Source organism: Elephas maximus, chromosome 3 (genome assembly GCF_024166365.1).
Source record: "Elephas maximus indicus isolate mEleMax1 chromosome 3, mEleMax1 primary haplotype, whole genome shotgun sequence".
NCBI lineage: Eukaryota > Metazoa > Chordata > Mammalia > Proboscidea > Elephantidae > Elephas > Elephas maximus.
The window spans coordinates 45,524,349-45,549,296 of record NC_064821.1 but is presented as its reverse complement, the minus strand read 5'-3'; the positions used below and the strand labels follow the sequence as shown (position 1 = coordinate 45,549,296).

The 24,948-nt window shown below is 48.5% G+C and overlaps 1 protein-coding gene across 2 annotated transcripts in view; it reads left to right on the top strand.

The window, feature by feature from the left end:
• Window positions 1-24,948, top strand: part of ACOT7 (acyl-CoA thioesterase 7) — a 133,651-nt gene that overhangs the window by 23,436 nt on the left and 85,267 nt on the right. Inside the window, exons 1-2 of one of the 2 annotated variants that reach the window (XM_049877753.1) lie at window positions 14,014-14,251; window positions 22,698-22,815. In XM_049877753.1, coding sequence (XP_049733710.1) covers window positions 14,232-14,251; window positions 22,698-22,815 — 138 coding nt within the window. In that variant the 5' untranslated portion in view covers window positions 14,014-14,231. Of the gene's footprint in view, window positions 1-14,013; window positions 14,252-22,697; window positions 22,816-24,948 lie in introns of those variants that run through there. The other variant, XM_049877752.1, reaches the window with a different exon arrangement.

The window sequence follows — 24,948 nt, the reverse complement described above, 5'->3', positions numbered from 1 at the left end:
GATTTACTGCTTTTGCTTCTTTAGAGAACCTAGCCTAAGACACTTTTGTTGAGTTTTAGGAGTTCTTTGTATGGAATGCAAAATGATACAGCCACTGTGGAAAACAGTTTGGCACTTCCTCAAAAAGTTAAACATAGTACTACCGTATGACCCAACAATTCTACTTCTGGGTATATACCGATGACAGCAGTGACACAAACAGACACAAGTACACAAATGTTCATTGCAGCACTATTTACAATAGCCAAAAGGTGGAAGCAACCTAAATGTTCATCAACAGATAGATTAAAAAATGTGGTACCTACATATGATGGAATACTACTCAGCCATAAAGAGAAGTGAGGTCCCGATACATGCTACAACATGGATAAGCCTTCAAAATAGTACGTTGAATGAAAAATGTCAGTCACAAAAGGATAAATATTTTATGATGTCACCTATATGAAATAACAAGAATGGGCAAGTGTATAGAGACCAAAGTGTATTAGTAGTTACCAGGATTGAGAGGGATGGGGAAAGGGGGAGCCATTGTTTCGGAAGCGGCGAGTTTTTGTTGGGTGATGGGAAATGGGGCAGCAATTATGGGTGATGGTTGCACAACATGATTAGTGTATTTGATATCACTGAATTGTACACCTGAAAAAAGTCGAATTGCCAAGTCTTGTGATACATGTTTTTATACAACAATAAAAGAAGAAAAGAAAGACACAGAATAGTTCTTTGTATATTTCGGGTACAAGTCCTTCATCAGATAAGTGTTTTGTAAATATTTTCCACCAGTCAGGCTTGTCTTTTAATTCTCTAAACAGTGTTTTGCAGAGCAGATGATTTTAATTTTAATAAAGTGGGAATTTTAGCCATGTAGCTGATCAAGATGAACAAGGGGTAGCCATCATTTTCAGTAAATGCCAAACTTGTTTTTATTCCTTTGAATCTTGACTTTGTGGGTTCCTTCAACGGGACATGACTGAGGAGGACACTAATGCCTGGGGTGTTTCCTGATCAGTGGAGACTATGTGCAGTGTAAGTGTCACAGCTGCAGGGAACTTGCAGCTCTGCACTTGGCTTTCCATTGTACAGGTGAAGAAACTGAGACTCTAGAGGTTCAGTGACTGACTTAGAGTCATGTGGCAGGTTATGGCAGAGCCATGACTAGAAAAAATCTGGACTTGCTGCCCCTGGCCATTTGCTCTTGGCATTACCATGCTGCCTCTCATGGAGGCACGTGGAAGCATGGTCTGTAGGCAAGGGAGGCAGGGCAGGGTTGCTAGAGGCTGAGGGGTTGCTGTGTTCCCCCCTCGGCTCTTTTACCTTGGAGCCCAGGTTTTCCTACAGGTCACCATGCCCAGTGTCCGCAGGAGGTGTCTTTCTTAACACTTGGGGAAGTCTGGAAGCCCCCTCCAGAGTGAGACTCAGGGTAGCCAGTATTGACATCAGCCCTGTACCTCTTCTCCAGTTACTGTGGAGAAGTACTCAGGACCAGCTAGTCTGCCTACCAGCGGACTTCACCGCCAGTCCCCATGGGCTTGAGAGAGGGCTTTGATCAATGCCAGGATGGTGCCTGGCAAGAAAATATTGCATTATTGGATAAGGGTCTAGTATTCAGAGTATATAAAAAAAACTCTTACAGCTCAACCACCAAAAAAAAAAAAATCTAATTAAAAAATGGGCAAAGGACTTGAATGGACATTTCTCCAAAGAAAATATGCAAATTGCCAACAAGCATATGAAAAGATGCTCAACGTCATTATTCACTAAAACCACCAAAAACCAGTTGCTGTTGATTTGATTCTAACTCATGGTGACCCTGTGTGTGTCAGAGTAGAACTGTGCGGCATAGGGTTTTCAATGACTGGTTTTTCAGAAGTATTGCCAGGCCTTTCTTCCACGCATTAGTCATGTTACCAATTGCCAATCTAACACAAAGGGTCTTTGTCTTTTCCCGAGTAAGAGTACATGTGAAAGACAAACTTTATCTTCAGCAAGCTTTATTTTCCTTGAGTCAAGCAAAAGGAGTCAGTGGGGATCTAAACAAACCAAAACCAAACTGAGTGCCATCAAGTCGATTCTGACTCGTAGTGACCCTATAGGACAGAGTAGAACTGCCCCACAGAGTTTCCAAGGAGCACCTGGCAGATTTGAACTGCTGACCCTTTGGTTAGCAGCCATAGCACTTAACCACTAAGCTACCAGGGTTTCCGGTCGAGATCTAAGCCTCTCTAAAAGACTGAATCAAAAAAGAGAAGCAAGGCTAGTGGTTATATGGGTTCTGTGGAAACAATAGAGTAATGGATATTTGGTGGGCTTCTTTCAAGGGGTAGGTACTTCTTAGAATGGCTGTGTATGTTAATTAGGTTGCACATGCATCTGGATTCCAAGATGGAACCTGCTGATATTCAAGATGGAGTCCTCTCCGCAGCCCTTGGCATCACTTATGGGATATAGCGCAAACACTGATCTTTGGCACTACATCACTATCTTCAGAGGGCTAAGGAGAGTTAAACAGCAGACTTTGTTCTTCTGCACATGGAGGAGACTGTAAAGCGGGAAGGGACTAGAAAAACACTAAGAAGGAGATAATAATTCATGGGTTGTTTCAGCTATATCATGTTGACAGGGTGTGGTTCCTGTTTACCCAACTTCTAGATACTAATCTTTTTTTTAATAATTTTTATTGTGCTTTAAGTGAAAGTTTACAAATCAAGTCAGCCTCTCACACAAAAACTTATATACACCTTGCTACATACTCCCAATTGCTCTCCCTCTAATGAGACAACCCGCACCCTCCCTCCACTCTCTCTTTTTCTCCTGTCCATTTTGCCAGCTTCTAACTCCCTCCACCCTCTCAACTCCCCTCCAAGCAGGAGATGCCAACTTAGTCTCAAGTGTCCACCTGATCCAAGAAGCACACTCCTCACCAGCATCCCTCTCCAACCCATTGTCCAGTCCAATCCCTGTCTGAAGAGTTGGCTTTGGGAATGGTTCCTGTCCTGGGCCAACAGAAGGTCTGGGGGCCATGACCACCGGGGTCCTTCTGGTCTCAGTGAGACCATTAAGTCTGGTCTTTTTATGAGAGTTTGGGGTCTGCATCCCACTGCTCTCCTGCTCCCTCAGGGGTTCTCTGTTGCGTTCCCTGTCAGGGCAGTCATCGGTTGTAGCTGGGTACCATCCAGCTCTTCTGGTCTCAGGCTGATGTAGTCTCTGGTTTCTGTGGCCCTTTCTGTCTCTTGGGCTCATAATTACCTTGTGTCCTTGGTGTTCTTCATTCTCCTTTGGTCCAGGTGGGTTGAGACCAGTTGATGCATCTTAGATGGCCGCCTGCTAGCGTTTAAGGCCCTAGATGCCTCTATCCAAGGCGGGATGCAGAATGTTTCCATGATAGATTTTATTATGCCAATTGATGTAGATGTACCCTGAAACCATGGTCCCCAAACCCCCGCCCCTGCTACATTGGCCTTCAGAAGCATTCAGTTTATTCCGGAAACTTCTTTGCCTTTCGTGTAGTCCAGTTGTGCTGACCTTGCCTGTATTGTGTGATGTCCTTCTCATCACCTAAAGTAGTTCTTCTCTACTATCTAGTTAGTGAGTACCCCTCTCCCACCCACCCTCCCTCCCCCCTCTCACAACCATCAAAGAATATTTTCTTCTCTGTTTAAACTATTTCTTGAGTTCTTATAATAGTGGTCTTATACAATATTAGTCCTTTTGCAACTGACTGATTTCACTCAGCATAATGCCTTCCAGATTCCTCCATGTTATGAAATGTTGCGAGGATTCATCACTGTTCTTTATCGATGTGTAGTATTCCATTGTGTGAATATACCGTAATTAACTTATCCATTCATCCATTGATGGGCACCTTGGTTGCTTCCATCTTGTTGCTATTGATAACAGTGCTGCAGTGAACATGGGTGTGCATATATCTGTTCGTGTAAAGATGTATTCCGAGGAGTGGGATTGCTGGATCATGTGGCAATTCTATTTCTAGCTTTTTAAGGAAGCGCCAAATCGATTTCCAAAGCGGTTGTACCATTTCACATTCCCACCAGCAGTGTATAAGTGTTCCAGTCTCTCCACAGCCTCTCCAACATTTATTGTTTCCTGTTTTTGGATTAATGCCAGCCTTGTTGGAGTGAGATGGAATCTCATTGTAGTTTTGATTTGCATTTCTCTAATGGTTAATGATCATGAGCATTTCCTCATGTATCTGTCAGCTACCTGAATGTCTCCTTTAGTGAAGTGTCTGTTCATATCTTTTGCCCATTTTTTAATAGGGTTATTTGCCTTTTTACAGTTGAGTTTATGCAGGATCATGTAGATTTTAGAGATCAGGCGCTGATCGGAAATGTCATAGCTAAAAATTTTTGCCCAGTCTGTAGGTAATCTTTTTAGTCTTTTGGTGAAGTCTTTGGATGAGCCTAGGTGTTTGATTTTTAGGAGCTTCCAGTTATCTAGTTTTTCTTCTGCATTGTTAGTCATGTTTTGTATACTGTTTATGCCATGTATTAGGGCTCCTAACATTGTCCCTATTTTTTCTTCCATGATCTGTATCGTTTTAGATTTTATATTTAGTTCTTTGATCCATTTTGAGCTCGTTTTTGTGCATGGAGTGAGGTATGGGTCTTGTTTCATTTTTTTGCAGATGGATATCCAGTTATGCCAGTACCATTTGTTAAAAAGACTGTCTTTTCCCCATGTAACTGTTTTGGGGCCTTTGTCAAATATCAACTGCTCATATGTGGATGGATTTATGTCTGGATTCTCAATTCTCTTCCATTGGTCTATGTATCTGTTGTTGTACCAGTACGAGGCTGTTTTGACTACCGTGGCGGTATAATAGGTTCTAAGATCAGGTGGAGTGAGGCCTCCCATTTTGTTCTTCTTTTTCAGTAATGCTTTACTTATCTGGGGCCTCTTTCCCTTCCATATGAAGTTGGTGATTTGTTTCTCCACCTCGTTAAAGAATGTCGCTGGGATTTGGGTAGGAATTGCATTAAATGTATAGATCACTTTTGGTAGAATAGACATTTTTCTAATGTTAAGTCTTCCTATTACGAGCAGGGTATGTTTTTCCACTTATGTAGGTCTCTTTTGGTTTCTTGCAGAAGTGTATCGTAGTTTTCTTCGTATAAGTCTTTTACATCTCTGGTAGGATTCATCCGTAAGTATTTTATCTTCTTGGGGGCTACTGTAAATGGTACTGATTTGGGGATTTCCTCTTCGATGTTCTTTTTGTTGGTGTAGAGGAATCCAACTGATTTTTGTGTGTTCATCTTATATCCCGATACTCTGCTGAACTTTTCTATTACTTTCAGTAGTTTTCTGGAGGATCCCTTAGGGTTTTCTGTGTATAAGATCATGTCGTCTGCAAATAGAGATAATTTTACTTCTTCCTTGCCAATCTGGATGCCCTTTATTTCTTTGTGTAGCCTAATTGGTCTGGCTAGGAGCACAATGCTGAATAAGAGCGGTGATAAAGGGCATCCTTGTCTGGTTCCTCTTCTCAAGGGGAATGCTTTCAGGCTCTGTCCATTTAGGATGATGTTGGCTGTTGGCTTTGTATAAATGCCCTTTATTATGTTGAGGAATTTTCCTTCTATTCCTATTTTGATGAGCGTTTTTATCATGAGTGGGTGTCGAACTTTGTCAAATGCCTTTTCTGCATCAATTGATAAAATCCTGTGATTCTTGTCTTTTGTTTTATTTATGTGATGGATTACATTAATCGTTTTTCTAATGTTGAGCCATCCCTTCATACCTGGTATCAATCCCACTTGGTCATGGTGAATTATTTTTTTGATATGTTGTTGAATTTTATTGGCTAGGATTTTGTTGAGGATTTTTGCATCTAAGTTCATGAGGGATATAGGTCTGTGATTTTCTTTTTTTGTGGTGTCTTTACCTGGTTTTGGTATCAGGGATATGCTGGCTTCATAGAATAAGTTTGGGAGTATTCCATCCTTTTCTACCTTTAGGTAGTAATGGTGTTAACTCTTCTCTGAAAGTTTGGTAGAACTCTGCCAGGACTTTTTTGTTGTTGTTGTTGGGAGTTTTCTGATTACCTTTTCAATCTCTTTTTTTGCTATGGGTCTATTTAGTTGTTCTACCTCTGTTTGTGTTAGTTTAGGTAGGTAGTGTGTTTCTAGGAAATCATTCATTTCTTCTAGGTTTTCAAATTTGTTAGAGTACAATTTTTCATAGTAATCTGATATGATTCTTTTAATTTCAGTTGGGTCTGTTGTAATATCGCCCATCTCATTTCTTATTTGGGTTATTTGCTTCCTCTCCTGTTTTTCTTTCGTCAGTTTGGCCAATGGTTTATCAGTTTTGTTGATTTTTTTCAAGGAACCAGCTTTTGGTCTTGTTAATTCTTTCAATTGTTTTTCTGTTTTCTATTTCATTTAGTTCTGCCCTAGTTTTTATTGTTTGTTTTCTTCTGGTGCCTGAGGGTTTCTTTTGTTGCTCTCTTTCTATTTGTTCAAGTTGTAGGGATAATTCTTTGATTTTGGCCCTTCTTTTTGGATGTGTGCATTTATTGATCTAAAGTGACCTCTGAGCACTGCTTTCGCTGTGTCCCAAAGGTTCTGATAGGAAGTGTTTTCATTCTTATTGGAGTCTATGAATTTCTTTATTCCACCCTTAATGTCTTCTACAATCCAGTCTTTTTTGAGCAGGGTATTGTTCAGTTTCCAAGTGTTTGATTTCTTTTCCCTGCTTTTTCTGTTATTGATTTCCACTGATATGGCCTTAAGGTCAGAGAAGAGGCTTCATAATATTTCAAAGTTTTGGATTCTGCTAAGGCTTGCTTTATGACCTAATATGTGGTCTATTCTAGAGAATGTTCCGTGTGCACTAGAAAAGAAAGTATACTTGGTTGCTGTTGGGTGGAGCGTTCTGTATATGTCTATGAGGTCAAGTGGGTTGATTGTGGCATTTAGATCTTCCGTGTCTTTATTGAGCTTCTTTCTCGACATCCTGCCCTCCACCGAAAGTGGTGTGTTGAAGCCTCCTACTACTATTGTGGAGCTGTCTATCTCACTTTTCAATGCTGATAGAGTTCGTTTTATGTATCTTGCAGCCCTGTCATTGGATGCATAAATATTTAATATGGTTATATCTTCTTGGTATATTGTCCCTTTAATCCTTATATAGTGTCCTTCCTTATCCTTTATGATGGATTTAAATTTAAAGTCGATTTTGTCAGGAGTTAATATTGCCACTGCTGCTCTTTTTTGATTGTTGTTTGCTTGATATATTTTTTTCCATCCTTTGAGTTTTAATTTGCTTGTGTCTCTAAGTCTAAGGTGTGTCTCTTGTAGGCAGCATATAGACAGATTGTGTTTTTTAATCCATTCTGCCACTCTCTGTCTCTTTATTGGTGCGTTTAGTCCGTTTACATTCAGCGTAATTATGGATAGGTATGAATTTAGTGCTATCATTTTGATGTCTTTTTTTGCGTGTTGTTGACAGGTTCTTTTTCCCACTTAATTTTATGTGCTGAGTAGATTATCTTTATATATTGTCCTTTCGACATATTCGTTGTTGTTGATTTTGTTTCCACTGAGTCTCTATTTTTTTCTTGTATTTGATTTTGATGAGTAGGATAGTTTGTCTCCTTTGTGGTTACCTCATTATTTACCCCTATTTTTCTAAATTTAAACCTAACTTTTATTTCTTTGTATCGCCGTATCTTCCTCTCCATATGGAAGGTCCATGATTACATTTCTTAGTCCCTCTTTATTATTTCAATGTTGTCTTCTTTTATATAATAACATTGCTTTTACCCTGTTTTGAGGTTTGTTTTTTTTTTTTAATCCTGGTTTGATTTTTTGATTTCCCTGTCTGGGTTGACTTCTGACTGCTCTGCCCAGTGTTCTAGTCTTGGGTCGACACCTGATACTATTGATTTTCTAGCCAAAGTACTCCCTTTAGTATTTCTTGTAGTTTTGGTTTGGTTTTTACAAATTCCCTAAACTTCTGTTTATCTGGAAGTGTCCTAATTTCACCTTCATGTTTAAGAGACAGTTTTGCTGGATATATGATTCTTGGCTGGCAATTTTTTTCCTTCGATTTTTTAAGTAAGTCCTCGCATTGCCTTCTTGCCTGCATGCTTTCTGCCGAGTAGTTCGAGCTTATTCTTATTGGTCCTCCTTTGTAGGTGACTTTTCGTTCATCCCTAGCTGCTCTTAAAATTCTCTCTTTATCTTTCGTTTTGCCAAGTTTGATTATAATATGTCTCGGTGACTTTCTTTTAACATCTATCTTATGTGGAGTTTGATGAGCATCTTGGATAGATATCTTCTCATCTTTCACGATATCAGGGAAGTTTTGTGCCCACGAATCTTCAACAATTCTCTCTGTATTTTCTGTTATCCCTCCCTGTTCTGGTACTCCAATCACTCGTAGGTTATTTCTCTTAATAGAGTCCCGCATGATTCTTAAGGTTTCTTCATTTTTTTTAATTCTTTTATCTGATTTTTCTTCAAATATATTAGTGCCAAGTCATTTATCTTCAAGTTCAGAAATTCTGGCTTCTACTTGCTCATTTCTGCTCCTCAGACTTTCTACTGAGTTGTCTACTTCTGTAATTTTATTGTTAATCTTCTGGATTTCTGATTGCTGTCTGTCTACGGATTTTTCCAGCTTATTAAGTTTTTCATTATGTTCCTGAATAATGTTTCTAATTTCTTCAATTGCTTTATCTGTGTGTTCCTTGGCTTGTTCTACATATTGCCTCATTTCCTTCCTGATGTCTTGAAGGGTTCTGTATATTAAACTTTTGTATTCTGCCTCTGGTGATTCCAGGAACACACTTTCATCTAGAAGATCCCCGGATTCTTTGTTTTGAGAGCTTGTTGAGGTCATCATGGTCTGTTTCCTTATGTGACTTGATACTGACTGTTGTCTCCGAGCCATCTTTAAGTTATTGTATTAGTTTATGTTTGCTTACTGTGTCGTAGCTTCTTGCTTTGTTTTGTTTTGATATGCCCAGATGGGTTGCTTGAGTCAGCTAGCCTGATTATTTTTGCCTTTGGAGCTCTGACATCCTGTCCCCAGATGGCTAGAGCTGTTATCAGGTATATCAGTCTAGGAGTACATTCACTTTTCTTGTATGAATTCAACTCAGTTGTCCAGGTAGCTGATCATCAAGTATGTGGTACAGACTCTGTCCTGCAGTCTTAGAGGGGCAGGGGTGATTGGTGTAGGTACCGGTATCTGATTGCAGCAAGGGGTCACACTCTGAACAAGGCAGGGGATTGAGAACTAACCCCCGAGTGTCTCTGAGGGAAGCACATCCCTGTTCCCTATGGCGTGCAGGTGGGTAGGTTTTGTAGACGGACCATAGGCACCCAATGTTTTTGGTTGCAAGGACTGGGAGGTACCAGTTATCCTTGGACCCCTGTCATGGGTGGCTGGGTGACCTGAATGAGCTTCCAGTCCTTAGGCCCCCGATGTGGGTAGGTGAGGACCCTGTTTAATAGGCAAAGCAATGTCAAACATCAAACACCCACCTCTCCACCGCACAGCTGAAACGGTTGGAGTCTGCCAACAAGGGTTTATTCTCCCATAATAGGCCCACACAGATCCATGCAGAGGGGAATGGTGCTCAAAGTCCACAGACCGTTTATGCCTGGACAGGAGCCGCTTCTGTCCTGAACTCCCCCGCTACGTGGAGCTGGCAAATTACCTTTTCCCCCAAATGCAAATTTTTTCCTTCTCCAAGGCTGGGAGGATGGCTCTAGGCCCTCAACCGGACATACCTCAGGCCCAGGGAATTCAGCCGCTGAAGCCAGCTTGGGGGTAAGGGGGCGTGGTAAAATATACGCAAGTACTTAGCTTTTGCCTAGAGCGCCATTCTTCTCAGATTCCGGAGGTTATGAGTAGGCTGTTTGGCTGGCTGCTTCCCCCTGAGGAAACCGTGGCCAAACACTACTACTAGCCTGCCGCCACTGCTCCCGGAATGGTGCCTGAGGGCTCCCCGTGATTCAGGTCTGTTCACTCCTGTCTGTTTCTGAACTGTCTCTTCCTTCCCCTGCCCCTCAGTTCGTTTTCTAAGCTTGCCTTTGATGCTCAGGGCACCTAGCTTGTCATAAATATACTCATTTCACTTGTTTTTTTGGGTCTTTGTTGTAAAGAGGGCTCGCTGGAAGCGTCTGTCTATTCCGCCATCTCGGTTCCGTCTCCTGAGTGTTGGGCATCTTAATCAAGTTCAGTTGGTTGATTTTTTTTTGTACATTCTTAATTTTACTTATTTATTTTTGGACTTTAGATGAAGGTTTACAGAACAAACTAGCTTCTAATTAAACAATTGGTACACATATTGTTTTGTGACGGCATGTCAACACTCTCACTTCTTGACCTTGGGTTCCCTATTCCCAACTTCCCTGTCTCCTCCTGCCTTCTAGTCCTCGTCTCTGGGCTGGTGTGTCCCTTTAGTCCCGTTTTATTTTATGGGCCTGTCTAGTCTTTGGCTGAACGGTGAACTTGAAGAGTGACTTCATTACTGAGCTAAATGTGTGTCCGGGTGCATACTGTTGGGGTTTCTCCAATCTTTCTCAGACTGGTAAGTCTGTTTTTTAAAATTTTTATTGTGCTTTAAGTGAAATGTTACAAATCAAGTCAGTCTCTCATACAAAAATGTATGTACTTGATTGATTTTTTGATTGAAATGACAATAAGGCTTTACAGTATCTAGGAGAGTGGTTCTCTCCTGATGGCTTTACTTGTTGGTACATATCAACCAAGCTGATATGCATGCTGTGTGGGTGCTGCATGCCACTGTGTCTAGTTGATATGGATCTGGGGCAAGTTTCCTAACTTCTCTACTCTTGATTTCCTCCTGAGTAGGAGGAGGCACTTGACCAGGTGATTCCAAGATCTCTCTGATCTCTAATTCCCTATAATTTTAAGAGATTTAGGAATTCATGGGAGCATGCACTATGTGGAGTGATATGGCATTCCTAGAAGAGCTGCCCTTTACCTGGGGTGGGCGGTTTGCCCACTGCAGCTAGGGTTGTGGTCATGGAGAGGGAGAAGCCAGGGTTGCTTAGGGAGATGGCAATGCCTGTCTGGAGGGATGGAGCTGAGTCCAAAAGGCACAGAATCAGAGCTGAGACCAGTTCCACAAGTGTCATCCGGCTGCAGCTTCAGGAGGAAGCCAGTGAGCCCTCGAGAGACCATGCTTGTGCTTCGACGAGGCTTGTCCCTAAAGGTCCTCCGAAAGGGAGTCAGTGAGGCCTGTCTTTCGGAGAAGCGGAAGCAGTGAGTGGGGATCTGGCAGGGAACTGTGGGATTGCCAGGGATGGGGCTGGGGGGAGACCCTGGTCTGATGTACCTGTTGGCTGAAAGCCGTAGCTTCTAGGCATTTGGCTCTGGGATTATATTGTGGTTGGAATGGGGTGCCCCATGGCTTTGGGGGCCTTTTCTCTGTCTTGAAGGTGAGAGATGGACTCTACCAGACCCAGCACGTGGCCTCTCTTTGGGGGGCACCGAGAGTCCATTGTGATGGTCCCCAGTCATGGCTGTCCTGTGGGAAGGAAGCAGGTGCTAGGCTTCTCCTGGGAGGTTGGGGTAAGGGGGAAGGATGGGCTGCTGCCCCAGCGTTGCCTGCTGGCCAAGTGCAAGAAGTCCCTGAGCCGACCTGAGGGTAGCCCAGAACCCAGGGCATGGGGGACAGCAGTGGCATGGAGGCTGGGAAGGGCTTGGCAGGGTGAGACACCTTTGGCCTCTGTGCCTCTTCCAGTCATGGTCTTGCTCTCTGACTTGGCACAGATTCTTGGCAATTTACTCTTTCCCCTCATGGTGCTGGTGTTGGGGGCACAGGCATGAGCAGGACAGCCTAGGTCCCCTCCACATTTGAGCAGCCAAGTGGGGCTGCCCAGCAAAGTGAATAGTTTCTACTCTGGTCAAAGTATGTGGTGGCCACAGCCAAGAGGCTGAGGGACATATGCTTTCCTGGGCAGGGACCCTTCTTGTAGGTGGGCAGGCTCTTTGGGAATAAGCAGAACTGGCTCATGACTTAGCCCTGACTCCCCACATTTTCTGGACCCCGCTGCGTGGTTTGAGGTAGACACGGTGCGTGTGGCTAGCGGGACCATCCAGAATGCTCTCTTCCTGTCCCCTAGTACTAGGCATCGTCGGCTGGCAGGGCTGAGGGCGACCTGGACGCTTCCTGCTCTGATAGACTACTTCCCTGTGGAGCCTGTGCCAGGGTGTCGGCACCCAACTCTCCCCCTTTTCTCTCTCTCTCTTCACTCACAAGTCGGAGGACTTGAGGTCAGTGGCACTTGTACTTTTGGTAATTATTTACCTATATGACTTTCATCAGAATTGCCCTCTGAATCAGGGAGGCCTCCAGAACTGGTGGCTGCTTCAAGGAGATGGAAGCACCTAGAATAGATGGTCTGTTTGTCTAAGGCTTGGCTACTAACTGAAAGGTCAGTGGTTTGAACCCACCAGCTGCTCTGTAGGAGAAAGATATAGCAGTCTGCTTCTATAAAGATTATAGCCTTGAAAACCCTATGGGGCAGTTCTACTCTGTCTTAAAGAGTTGCTGTGAGTCAGGATTGAGTCTAAGGCAATGGGTTTGGTTTTCTTTTTTGGTTTCGATTTGTCCAAGCCCAGTCATGGCTTTCCTTCCTTTTCTTTAATGTTTGATAACAAAGCTCGTGAAAATTGCTCCAGGGAAGAGGTAAGCAGTGTCCTAGAGCCAAGCCCTGAGGACACACTCAGGAGGGACCCACCCTCAGTGACCTCAGGGGAACTTGCTCATTCATCCTGCTGTAGGCTACCTACCAATGGGAGCTGGCTCTGGGCCAAGCAGGTGCTGGTCTCATGCTGGCTGCAGGTTCCCAGGAAAGTGACCCTGTGTGGGTGGCACTGGGACACGGTCACAGTAAGAGCGCATCCTGGCCTGACTCCCGGGGCCTCAGCTGTCACACCTGCACCTCTGGAATCCTAACACCAGCTGGAAGAGGAAGCCAGGGGAGAAAGGAGGAAGGGGTGATTTGGAAGTGCAGGCCCTCTTGGGGAGACGGAAGGCCTGGAGGAGACCTGGGGGGCCTGGGGGGCCTCTGAGATGGCAGCCAGCCACCCAAGGACTGGACAACATGAGACAAGCAGGACATCCTCTGAAGCCGGGTCAGCTGCGGGAGGTGGCATGTTGGGCCGAGGCTGGCCGAACCCCTACCCATTTCCCCTCCAGCGCTTCCCCAGACCCTGGGAGCTCCACTGAAGGTGGTCCTTGGATCAGGGTGACAATACCAGCTTATCTCCTCAGGCTTCGGGGCTCTCCCTGTATGTCTCGGGTACCTACAGCCTGTGGCCCTTGGACCCTCAACAGCCCACGGCCCTCCTCTCCTGTCTGGGTTTTGGGAACTCTGGAAGGCACTGAGTCAGGAGCCCACAGGCCTGCTGGGGACCAGGCCAGAGGCCCGGCCTCTGCTGCGACCCCGGTGGAAGACTGGGATGGGCATTTGCCCTCCTGGAGGTGCTGGAACAAAGAACCTAGGAACAGTGTGCTTGACTGAGGTTTTAAAACAGCCAGTTATTGTCATATCGATACCGACTCATGGTGACCCCATGTGTATCAGAGTAGAACTGTGTTCCATAGGGTTTTTAAAATTTTTATTGCGATGAAAATATACGTAAGAAAACATGCCATCTCAATAATTTCTACATGTACAATCTGGTGACATTGATTACATTCTTCCAATTGTGCAAACCATTCTTGCATCCTTTTTCCATAGGGTTTTCAATGGCAGGTTTTTTGGAAGTAGAACGCCAGGCCTTTCTTCCGAGGTGCCTCTGGGTAGACTTGAACCTCCAACCCTTCAGTTAGCAGCCAAGTGTGTTAACCATTTGCACCACCCATGGACTCTTGGGTGACATTTACCAACACGTTTTTCAGGGACAGCCCCTAGGATTTCTTGACCTCGCGCCCCCAGCGGTAGGAAGAACTCTCAGGATTGCGTCTTTTCCTCTTGTAATTATTTATAAAGCGAGGTTTCTATGACAACTGGCGTTTGGTAGCCTCTCCGGATTGGCTGATCAGTCGCTTCCTGGCTAGACTGGGCAGCACAGGAAGCGAGGCTCCCCCTCCAGGCCCGGCACTCGGGGCCTGGGACGGTCTTTGTGTCAGGGCTGACTTCACAGGCAGTGCGGTGGGGACTGTTTGGTGACTCCACGGGTCTGGCTTTCTTCTCCTTTTGCCTCACTCTGGACCTGATCTCATGATGTCCCAGCTGAGCAGGTACTGCTGGTCATGGGCTCCCTGCCCAGGCAGTGAGGCCACTGTGGGCAGTGCCCAGCTGGGGGCATTTTAAGATGCCAGTGGGTAGAGGGAATGCCGCTCCATGTGCCCAGCAGGCTGGCTGGCTTCCTGTAGGCTGGAAAGGTCACCAGAGTTCCATTCCTGCCCAGGGCTGCAGCTCTGGATGGCCCTGCTAGCTCAGTTCTTACTGACCCCAGACATTAGATGGTTAACTGGAGCCAGACAGGAAGTCCGGCTTCAGGGGGACCTGTGTGGGCTGGTGGCAGGAATCTGTTGATGGTGCTCACACGGAAGAGTTCCAGCCACCCAGCTCAGCCCTCTCCCTCCTGGCTCAGACCCCCAAGGATGATAGCACCTGCTCTTCCCTGTCGTCCTGCCCTTCCTGCTGCTTCCCTTTTCCCATGCCAGCTGGGCTCTCTGAGGCGATCGGGCCAAGCACTGCTGAGTGTCCTGCTGGCCTTAGCCCTGGAGTGCTCTGGGCGCTGGGATTAGCGGGCACTGGTCCACACCCCCTTCTAATTTATCCCCTGCCCTAGTCAAAGCTTGAGGTTGGGAGTTCAGGGCTGAGAGTTGTTGGCCATTACCCTGCTCGGGGCCTGGAAGCACCCCAGGAACTTTCTGCATTTCTGGCTACATTTCTCCCACCCCTGCCTGCCTCTGGGAGATTTGCTGAGGTCTTTGGGGGGTTGAATGGGCTCTGTCAGAACCTTCTTAGGCAACAAAGAGACAAGGACTCACAGTGCCACGGGGCCTCCACTTGCAGAAGTCCCCTGGAAGAGTGAGGTGCTCGTGGCTGCCTCACCCAGATCATCAAGGCCCTACTTCTGCCCGTCCTGTGTGACCCGCTCTCCCAGCCCACGGGGTTCTCCAGTGAGCCTTTGCAGTACCTCTCCCGCCCTTCCAGGAATGGCAGCCCCTGCTTGGGGGAATTCCTGCTCGATTGTCTGATCCCTGCCTACCCTTCCGGCCTCACCTCTGTCCTCCCTGTCCAGTCAACTGCTCCTTCTGCTGAGCTACTGGGGAAGCTGGGTTTCCTGCCTGCAAGGTCCTGAAAGGAAGGAGGGAGGGAGGAAGAATCTGTCCTCAAGACCCCGCCCTGACTGGCTCCCAAAGCTGCAGGAGGCAGCCCTGGGTGGACACTCTTGGACCCTCTTCGCCTCTCTGGCTAGAGACCTCCTTCAGAAAAGGGAGCCCCAGGGAGCTTCTGGTATGATTTGTGGGTTCAGTGTGGGCCTGACCTGCCTGGCCCATGGCAGCCGACACCAGGACTCTGCCTGTCCCTGGGCACAGGTGGAAACCCCAGGAGAACTTTATGTCACATAAGCCTGGCCGTGCCAGGTGCCTTCACCTTCTACTTCTAGCAGTCGCTTCAGCTTTCACTATGGTATAAAGAGAGCAAGGCCCACCCCAGTCACAGTGGATTTCACACAGCAGTGTTTTTTTTAGCCCTAACATGGAATACCGACCAGGATCCCAACAGCTCATGCTGTGGGGCTGGGAGGATGGGGTGCACAGAGGGCAGGCCCCTGCCTTGGCCAGGGCAGAGCAGGTCCAGCCTGAGCTGATTGGGCAGTTGAAGCTGGAGTTGTGTCAGACTCAGGCCGCACCTGCCACTGCTGCCAGCCTGCAGCTTCCCCTGTGCTGGTGCCGCCCTCTGCGTGGGAGCGCAAAGGCCCTGGGCGGGAAGCAAGTCAGAGTCGGTGGGTCCAGTGCCTGCAGGGGTCACAGCCTGTGTGTGGGGTCTGCTCCGAGGTTGGCCTCAGAGGACCTCGAGGAGCAGGGGGCCTGGGCCGGTCCACAGGGCATTTGCTTGAAGCTGGGCACAGAGCAGACCAGTGGAGAGCAGGGTGGCTCCCTCCTTCCAGCCCCAGTACCCTGCTCTCCTGCAATGCCATCTCCTGCTTCAAATACCAGGGCAAGGGGCTGTCCTGCCCCCAAGCACCCAGAGAACCACTGCTGCAGGGGTCCTGTGGGATAGGTGCTGGCCAGGCGGACATCAGTGCAGGGGGTGCCTACTTTGAGCCAGTCCTGAAACGATTTTTAGCTTGAATAGGTTAGCACAGTTCAGCACCTGAGAGGCGCTCAGGTTTTCCAGAGAAAGTTTCTCTCACCCAGCCACTCGTTCCCTTCTCCAGGGGCACGGAAGCTTCCAGTTTCCTGTGTCTCCTTCAAAGCCAGCTCAGAGCCGGCTGCGCTGTGCCCGATGGCAGGTGTAGGCCCCCCTCCTCCCCGCTATTCTGTGCCTTGCCTTGTTTCCACCAACAATGGATCTTGGAGAATGGTTCAACTTAGAAAGGGCTTCCTCCCTCTTCATACAGGCTGTGCAATATTCTAGGGCGTGGGTATGACTTAATTTCACTGGTCCTTTATTGCGGACATTTAGGATATACCCAGTCTTTGGCATCATAAGCAGATCTGCAGGATAATTCCCTTTCTATGGCATTCCAGTCCACACGTGTGCTAGCGTTCTGATGGATAATGCCAGGTCTTCCTCTGTAAGGTGGCATCAGTCGGCACTCCTTTTTTCTTCACAAAGCATGGGCCAGGTATTGCTGGAGCAGTGTGGACAAAGGCTGGGGAGAGAGGTCTTATGAGCCAAGGGACCACGGTGGTTCAAACAGCTGCAGCTTGGAGCTGCTGCAGTCAGGTGCAGCAGGAGATGAGATGGGGAAAGTTCTGGATCTCTGAGACTTCAAATGCCTCACCAGGGAGCTGAATCTTTATTCTATAGAGAGAGGGGGACCTGGAGGGTCAGAGCAGGGGCATGACTTGATTAGATTCCTCGTGGGACAAGAGGCTAAGCAGTGAGTCAGAACTTTAGCCAAGACCGGGGTGGCAGGAGTCGAATGCAAACGCCCATTCTCCACATTCACACCGAGCCCTCAAATCCCATCATGTGCCCCCCCCCCCCCCCCGCTTACTGTCCCCTGGGATTTCTCATCTCCCAGATGAAGCCCAGGCCCTTTTACAGCCCCCAGGAGGCCTTTTGTGACAAGCTCCTGCTTGTCCCCAGCCCATCTTTTGCCCCACCCCTTGCACGAGCTTTGTGGGGTTGCTTTCTGTTTCTGCAATTCTCAAGGCTTTCCTGGCCTTTGGGACTTCTCATGAGATGCTCCTCTCCTTGGAACATTCTCTAGCCACCAGCTCAGCCCTGTTCATCCTCTGGTACTCGGCCAAGAGATCACTTCATCTGGGAAACTTTCCTCAAGTCCCGGTGGAGCGATCACCTCTTCGGCAGTGACCCTTCTCCCCGTGCGTGTTTGGAGCCTTGGAGCCCTGGCTATCAGCTCAGTGCCTGCTCTAGGGGGAAGCTAGCTGAGGGCAGGTGTGTGCCTGCTTTGGTCGTGTGGGCCCCAGCCCTGGCCTGCCTGCTGCTGGGTTGGCTTTGTTGATGCCTGGATGAACGTGGCTCTGATTTGGGCAGCTGGGGTAGAAAAGGGGCGGGGCCGTGGGTGACATGGGGACATTGCAGACATAGAGTCAGTGGGCTGTGTCCACTGCTTGGCTGTGAGGGCAGGGAGGGCTGAGGATGGGGGATGATGATGCTCAGGGCTTGGGGCTGACGAGGGAAGACTGTGACATGACTGGCCGAGGGAATGCAGGGAGGGCTTTACTGCGGCCCAGCTTCTGCTTCTTCCTGAAGTTTCTGAGACTGGAGGAGGGCGGGGAGAAGTGCAGGACTGGCTTGGGCAGAGGGATGGAGAGAGGTGGGAGAGAACAGGTGTGACTGAGGTCACAGACAGGCCCCCAGGACCGGGCCACGACAGCCTATGCCACCCACTGGAGCTGGCCCATGTGTGCTTGAAACACATTTCATCAGATATCGCTACTCAAATATCAGGAGATTTCACATCAAAATCGGCAGCTCCAACTTCTCTCAGAAGTCCAGAAGCTTTGGCATGCTTTTCCCAAATTCCTGTGTGGCCACACTCAGCTAGAGGCGGGGGCGCTGCCCCAGCCATGTAACCTTTGTCCCTCGGGCCCACCAGCCAGGAGGTGGCAGTACTGTTTAGATCGAGCTTGCTCTGCAGGTTTTGTTTTTTTTTTTTCCCTCTTATGATAAAGAGGAAAGTGAAGCACTTCTCCCCGTATCTTTATAAAAAATGGGAACCGAAACCTCGAATGAAGGCCCCGCATTCTCCTGCTACCTTCACTTTATACATCTGCCTGCCCCACTGTGACAGCGTTTATGGCCCTGGCCTGGGATGGGGGGGCCACGGCTAGGCCACGGGGGAGGGACGCTCTGGGGAAAGTGAGCTGAGGAAGAGCAGCCTGAGCAAGGGACTGCGTGGGGGAGGGGCCTGGGGACTTGGAGCGAAGGAGGAAGGGAGCGAGAAAGGACAGAGGACAAGAAGGAAGGAGAAAAGGAAGGGAGGAAGGAGGGAGGGTGAAAGGAAGGGAAGATGGATAGAGGGAGAGAAAGAACTAAGGGAGCCCAGCATGGTGGTAGGATAAGGGGAGGAAGGAATCCAAGGCATGCCAGTGAAGCTAGGTAGTGGGGAGGGGTCCAGTTTGGGGATGGAGGGGAGGAGCCTGATTTGGGAGCAGAGCGGAGAAGGGGAGGGATCTGATTTGGGGACAGAGCAAGGGTGAGTGAGTTGGGCTTTGACCCACGTGTGTTTGAGGTTCTAGCAGGGTGTTGAGTCAGGAATAAGTTCTTTGGGGGAAAGGTTTGTACCTGAACAGAGATTGCTGAGGCTATGTTCCCAGGTGGCTGGTTGCCCTGGGGAGTCAGTGTAGGCCCGGGGTGCAAAGGAAAGTGTGACCAGGACAGTGGGGGACGGAAGGCCCATGACCAGGGAGCCCTTAGGGTGGAGAACACGCAGTCTGGGGTCCCCAGTGTTTTCTCCCTGGGAAAAGTACCAAGTGCCTGGGGTCCCTGAGGCAGCAGGGTGTCAAAGGTTCAGGGTTCCTGCCCAATGTCTGGGTGGCTCTAGGCTCTGTCCTGGGCCCCAGATGCTGCCCTTGTCTTCTATCTCAGGCTTCCTCCTTATCTGCTATCCTCTCGGCCCACTGGTTGTTGCACTTCCTCCTACCCAGCCTTGCAGTGAGTATCTCCAAGGGCCAGCCTGGCAGTATAGCCTCACTTTACAGACAGGCAAAGTGAGGCTCACAGAGGCAGATCAGGGTACTCCACAGGCAAGCGCCATTGCTCCTGGGGAGGGCTGGGCTGATGTTTCCTGGCTGCTCCGGGATCTGGAGCCCAGTAGGGCGTCTGGCTCCCCACCCTGCCACAGCCTTGCCACAGTCTGAACCTGTGCCCTACGCAGGAAAGTACCCTCTACAGAGGAAATGGCCACCTGCCCACTGGTGGGGGATTCCTGCCCAGCCAAGCTCAGGGAAAACCCTTCTTCACTCAATTGAAAACCAGCAAGTTAAGAAACAAAAAGGAAAGAAGTCGATGCAATAGTTTTGCTGTTCAAATTGGCTCCCTCTTACCTCAAACTAAGAGGGAGCCAATTTGAACAGCAAAACTATTGCATCGACTTAAACAGTCGTGTAAGCTCAATTTTTTAAAACTCGGAAATATTTTTAAATGAATGTTTGAAAAACCAAGTGAAACTGGTCCCTGTGCTGGCCTCTGTGGCCCTTGGCCCATCCCTCTCTGGCCACTCCTGTGTCACCATGACCTTACTGCCCCCGAGCTGTCCACGGAGCCCTGGGGGTCCTGCCTGATGGAGGCAGGGTGGCCTGAATGGGCCGTGGTCCATGTCGCCACATCTCACCCAAGTGCAGGGGTGCCCTTTGGGGATGGGTGGCAGGCACAGACATGGCCTGCGTTGAGGGTATGCGTGCTCATTGGCTCTAGAAACAGCATCGTCGTTGGAACTTCCAACCTACTTGCAGTAGGTAGGCTGCATACTTACAGAAGAGGGGAAATGCCAGTGATTAATGTTTATTGAGTACCTACTACTGCCGCCAGGCTTACTATCTGCATTGTTGTCAATAGTCGGTTCTGAGTCACGGCCACCCCATGTACAACAGAATGACATTTTTCCTGATCCTATGCCTTCTTCATGATTGTTGGTATATTTGAGCCCATTGTGGCAGCCGTTGTGTCAATCCATCTTATTGAGGGTTTCCCTCATATTCACTGATCCTCTGCTTTGCCAAACATGATGTCCTTTTGTAGCCATTGGTTTTCCCTGATTTGGTATGATTAGTTACTTTTGTGTGTATGGCCTTTCTAGCCATGGGCTTGTAATTCCCACCCAGGTGTGTGATAGGGTAATTGTGGCCTACCAAGGGGATCGATCGGTTTTGCTTTAAAAGAAAGCCGATCCAGAGCAGAAAGGAGGAGCCTGCTGCTACCAAGGAAAGAGAGACCAGCAGCAGAGACCAGAGCAGGAGATGGTGTGGTGACCTTCCCAGCCCACAGAGAGAGAAGGCTGAGTGCCTTTGGATGGGACTGAGGGCCAGGGAGAGGCATGCCTGTAAGCATGGCTGGAAAGAGGCTATCCTGGTGGAAGAACTATATCTTGAGTGTTCCTGAGCCTGAATTGTAACTGTTAGTTCCCTAATAAACCCCATAATTGTATGATCTTTGAGTTTTTCGTGGCCATTTCAGTGAATTATCAAACCCAGCAGAGAAGTAGAGAGTACTGTGGGAGAGATGGTTGGTGTCAGAATTGGTGAAGATGGTGAAGAGAGAAGGGGTGTCTAACCCCCACCTCACAGGAATCAGCCTTGGACTGTTGATCTTGGTTCTCCTTCCCCGTTGTGGGGTTGGAGGAGGTTAGACACCTCCCCAAATCTGTTGTTACACCTGAGTACATTGATCTGTCCAAAGTAAGCGAGCCAAAGTCTTGCCATCCTCTGGTTGTATTTCTTCTAAGATAGATTTTATTAATTCTTCTGGCAGTCCACGGTGTATTCAATATTCATCGCCATCACGACAGTTCAAATACATCAATTCTTCTTCTGTCTTCCTTATCCATTTCCAGTTTTCACACGCATATGAGGTGATTGAAAAGACCACGGCTTGAGTCAGGCACACTTTAGTCATCAAAGTGACATCTTTGCTTTTTAAAACTTTAAAGAAAATTCTTTGACAACAGATTTGCCTAATGCAATACGTTGTTTGATTTCTTGACTGCTGCTTCCATGGACATTGATAGCTGATCCAAGTAGAATGAAATTGTGGACATCTTCAGTTTTTTCTCGTTATCTCATGTTATTCAGACTTTCCCACAGTCAAATGAGGTGGTGCCATTAGTGCACTCATTTTACAGATGGGGAAATCGAGTCCAGAGTTTTGGCTGCTTGCCCAGGTCACCTACTTAGTAAGAGCCAGAACCAGGATTTTCTCTTAGAGTCTGTCTTGCTTAACCCCCGAGCTGTTAAAAGGAAAGATTAGGAGGGGCCAGACCTGGAGGGCTGTGGGGTTCAGGGCCCAGAGGGGGCGGGTGCCAGACCTGGGGTTCCACGCTGGGCAGTGGGTTCCGAAGTAGTCTGGGCGATGCTGCAGGTGGGTGCCAGGCACATTGGAACGCTGGGTATGCCCATGGTGTTAGTCACCTGCCTACCGGGCCCGTGGCCGGCAAAGGTGGATTTAATTATCCAGAGAGTAGTCTGGCAGAGCTCCAGGCTCTTTGGGGCTGCCCATCTTAACATGCCATGCTGGCTGCTTGGGATTCAAAAACTGTCATTGAGCATCCCACTGCCAACTGCTCATGGCAAGGGCACGCTTTCTTCATTCTCCCTGACCTCTCAGAGGGCTCCTAACTCAAATCCCAGGGAACTGGCACTGCCTCAGGGTACCCTTGGGGGAGCTGGGAGCCACACTGCGCGGGGGGGCGGGGGAGCTGGTGATGAGAGAGCTGTTACCTGCTGGCCAAGGGGTCCCAGAGGTCCTGAAGCTTTCACTGTTGTCCCCAGTTCTCAGAATAGCTGTGGCTATAGGGATACCTGATGAGACAGGGTTCCAGGAATTGTTCACATCCTGAGGGGTCACAGACAGTGTTCTTGTGCCTATGAGCTCAGCTGGTGTTGGTGAGCCCGGGTTGTGCTGGCCTGGTAACAGGAGGTGGACGATGGTATGGGAACCCTGGCATTTGGGCCACTGCCTTACTATCTGGTAGCTTTACCAAAGGCCTCAGGTGTCAGGTGTCCCCAGCCAGGACGGGATCCTCTCCAGAGGCCGGGCTGGGCCTGTGGCTGGGAGTGGGGAGTTGCCCTCTCTACCGCCTTCTCCATCCTGTGGAAACAGGGCCCACAGAACTCTTTCCCTGGCCTGCCATGCTCCATCCTTCCCTGATGACTGGCCATCTTGGAAGAGCTCAAGCGTGTGGAAATGTCCTTTTCCTTCCTCTGGGGGCCATTGAGCCCTTTGGGGGACCATCTCCCTTTCCCTGGGGCTGTCATTACTGCATGAGTGACACCTTCCTCACAGAGGCTTCACCCTGTGCCATCTCCTCTGCCCTAGGATCATGCGGCCAGATGACGCCAACGTTGCTGGCAATGTCCACGGAGGGACCATCCTGAAGATGATTGAGGAGGCAGGGGCCATTATCAGCACTCGCCACTGTAACAGCCAGAACGGGGTAAGTGGGCGTCCCCTCTCTCCCAGCCTGGGCTGGGATCACGCAGAAGATTCCAGACCCCAGGACACCTGGAGTTCCCTCTGCACAATGACCGTACTAGTGTTGGGTCAGGAAGAGAGTCTGATAGGGCCCTAGCCTGGAGCCTTGGAGGCTTACGAAATTCTGGCTCAGTCAGACCCTGGACTGATCCCCTTGGACAACATTGGGTTGGCCTCAGCAAGGAGGGGTAGGAGACCACTGGGAGACAGCTGAAAGCGAGCCTACAATTGCCTTTTCAGTGCCTCTTCCCTTCATTCCAGAGGAGTTTCAGTTTCTTGAATCCCATGTCTTCAGTCCCCGCTGTCTCTTGACTCTGATCAGAAGCTCTCCACGCCTGCGTGGGCAGCAATTTATCCTGATGGTCAAGGGCAGAGATATGGCAATCCTGCCTCTGCCCCAGCTGTGTGCCTTGGGCGCCTTCAGCGCTTGGCCTCCTTGGCCTTACAGCCCAGAAGGCCCTGGCACGACAGTGCTCGTGATGGAGCCCCCGACAGTGCCCGCTCTCCACCTGGAGCTGTGGCTGGCATGGACTACGGTGGGGTGGCTTTCTGTTTTCAGAGCTTCAGGGCTGCTGCACGGCTGTCACCCCGTCATCTCCTACCATCCACCCACCACACAAGACCTGATGTGTCCTCTGAAGGACACAGGGAGAGAGGTGCCTGCTCCTGGGTGCTAGGGAACAGGGTGATCTGTCTTGTGGCTGCCCATGGCTTCTTTGTACCCGTGGGCCTCAGTTAACCCATCTGCGGGGACCTCTCTCTTCTGGGTTCAGAGAAGAAAGATCTGACCTCAGCTTAGAGTGTATGTACATGTATGTGCATGTGTGCGTGTGTGTGCACACGTGTGTGTTGTGTGCATGCATTGAATGAGCCAAACCTGGGTTAGTGTGTATGGGTGGGGTGGGTGTGGGGCCTTGAATGGTGGAGGGGTGGGCTTGGATTAGGTTGGGACCACCCTGTGAAGGAGGGACTTGCCTGCTACCATGCCAGGAGCGTGGGTTTTATTCTGTGGAGAGGTGGTGCCCTTGAAGGTCTCCTGCGAACCCAGCTGCGTTCAGAAAGCGCCCTCTGGTGGCTGTGGGGAGAATAGGCCGGAGCTAGAGAGGCCCAGTAGGTGGGGTGGGCAAGTAGGCCCCTTGCTGGCCCTCCAAGAGAGGGACAGCCAGGGTCCAAGGCAGGCTTGGCAAGGGGTGATGGGCTTTCGAATCAGTGGGAACGACAAGCCCCAGTACTGGACAGTGAGGGAGGAGGGAGGGGCATAAGGGGTGGGTGAAGGAACCCGTAACAATCAGACACAAAGCACTTAGTGCTTTGTAAAGCTCTGAAGTGCTTTAGCTCAAGTAACTCTCACATGGCACCTAAGTGGTGGGTGTGATTATTATTATTTTTTTTATTGTAGTAAATCTATATATATACAGGTAGTCCCCAACTCACAATGGTGTTCCGTTCCAACAACTCTGTCATAAGTTGACTATCTATTTTTTAGTTTTCATTATTATTGCCTTTTTATTATCCATATCTATAAATCTGGCAGTGTTTTGAACTGTAAATCATAAAACTGAACGTCTGTGAGTGAACATCTGTGAATGATAACATCAACAAATTACAAGATGCAACATATTACAAAAAATGCGGTTCATTGTAACTTGAATGCATCACAAGTTGGGGACATTATTAAGTCGGGGATGCTGTAAGTAGGGGACTACCTGTATAACAAAACATTTGCCATTGGAACATTTTTTACGTGTACAATTCAGTAACAATTGCATTTTTCGGTGTTGTACACCATCGTCTGTTTCTAAATGTTCCATCACCCTTAACAGAAGCTCAATGGACAGACACTTTAAAGGACTGGCGCAGTACATGGTACATGTCCCCAGCTGAATGGGGTGTGGTGGTTTTATCATCCCATTGCACAGATGAGGAAGCTGGGGCAGAGAGGTGAATTCTTATCTGGGTCCACGGGAGGCAAGCAGAATGTCTGAGCCGTGAATCCAGAACCCGGCTCCCAACTGCTGCTCCACACCCGCCCCTGAGCCTGGGAGTGCAGGAGGGACCATTCTGACATTTTGACTGGGAGATGCTCCACGGCTGC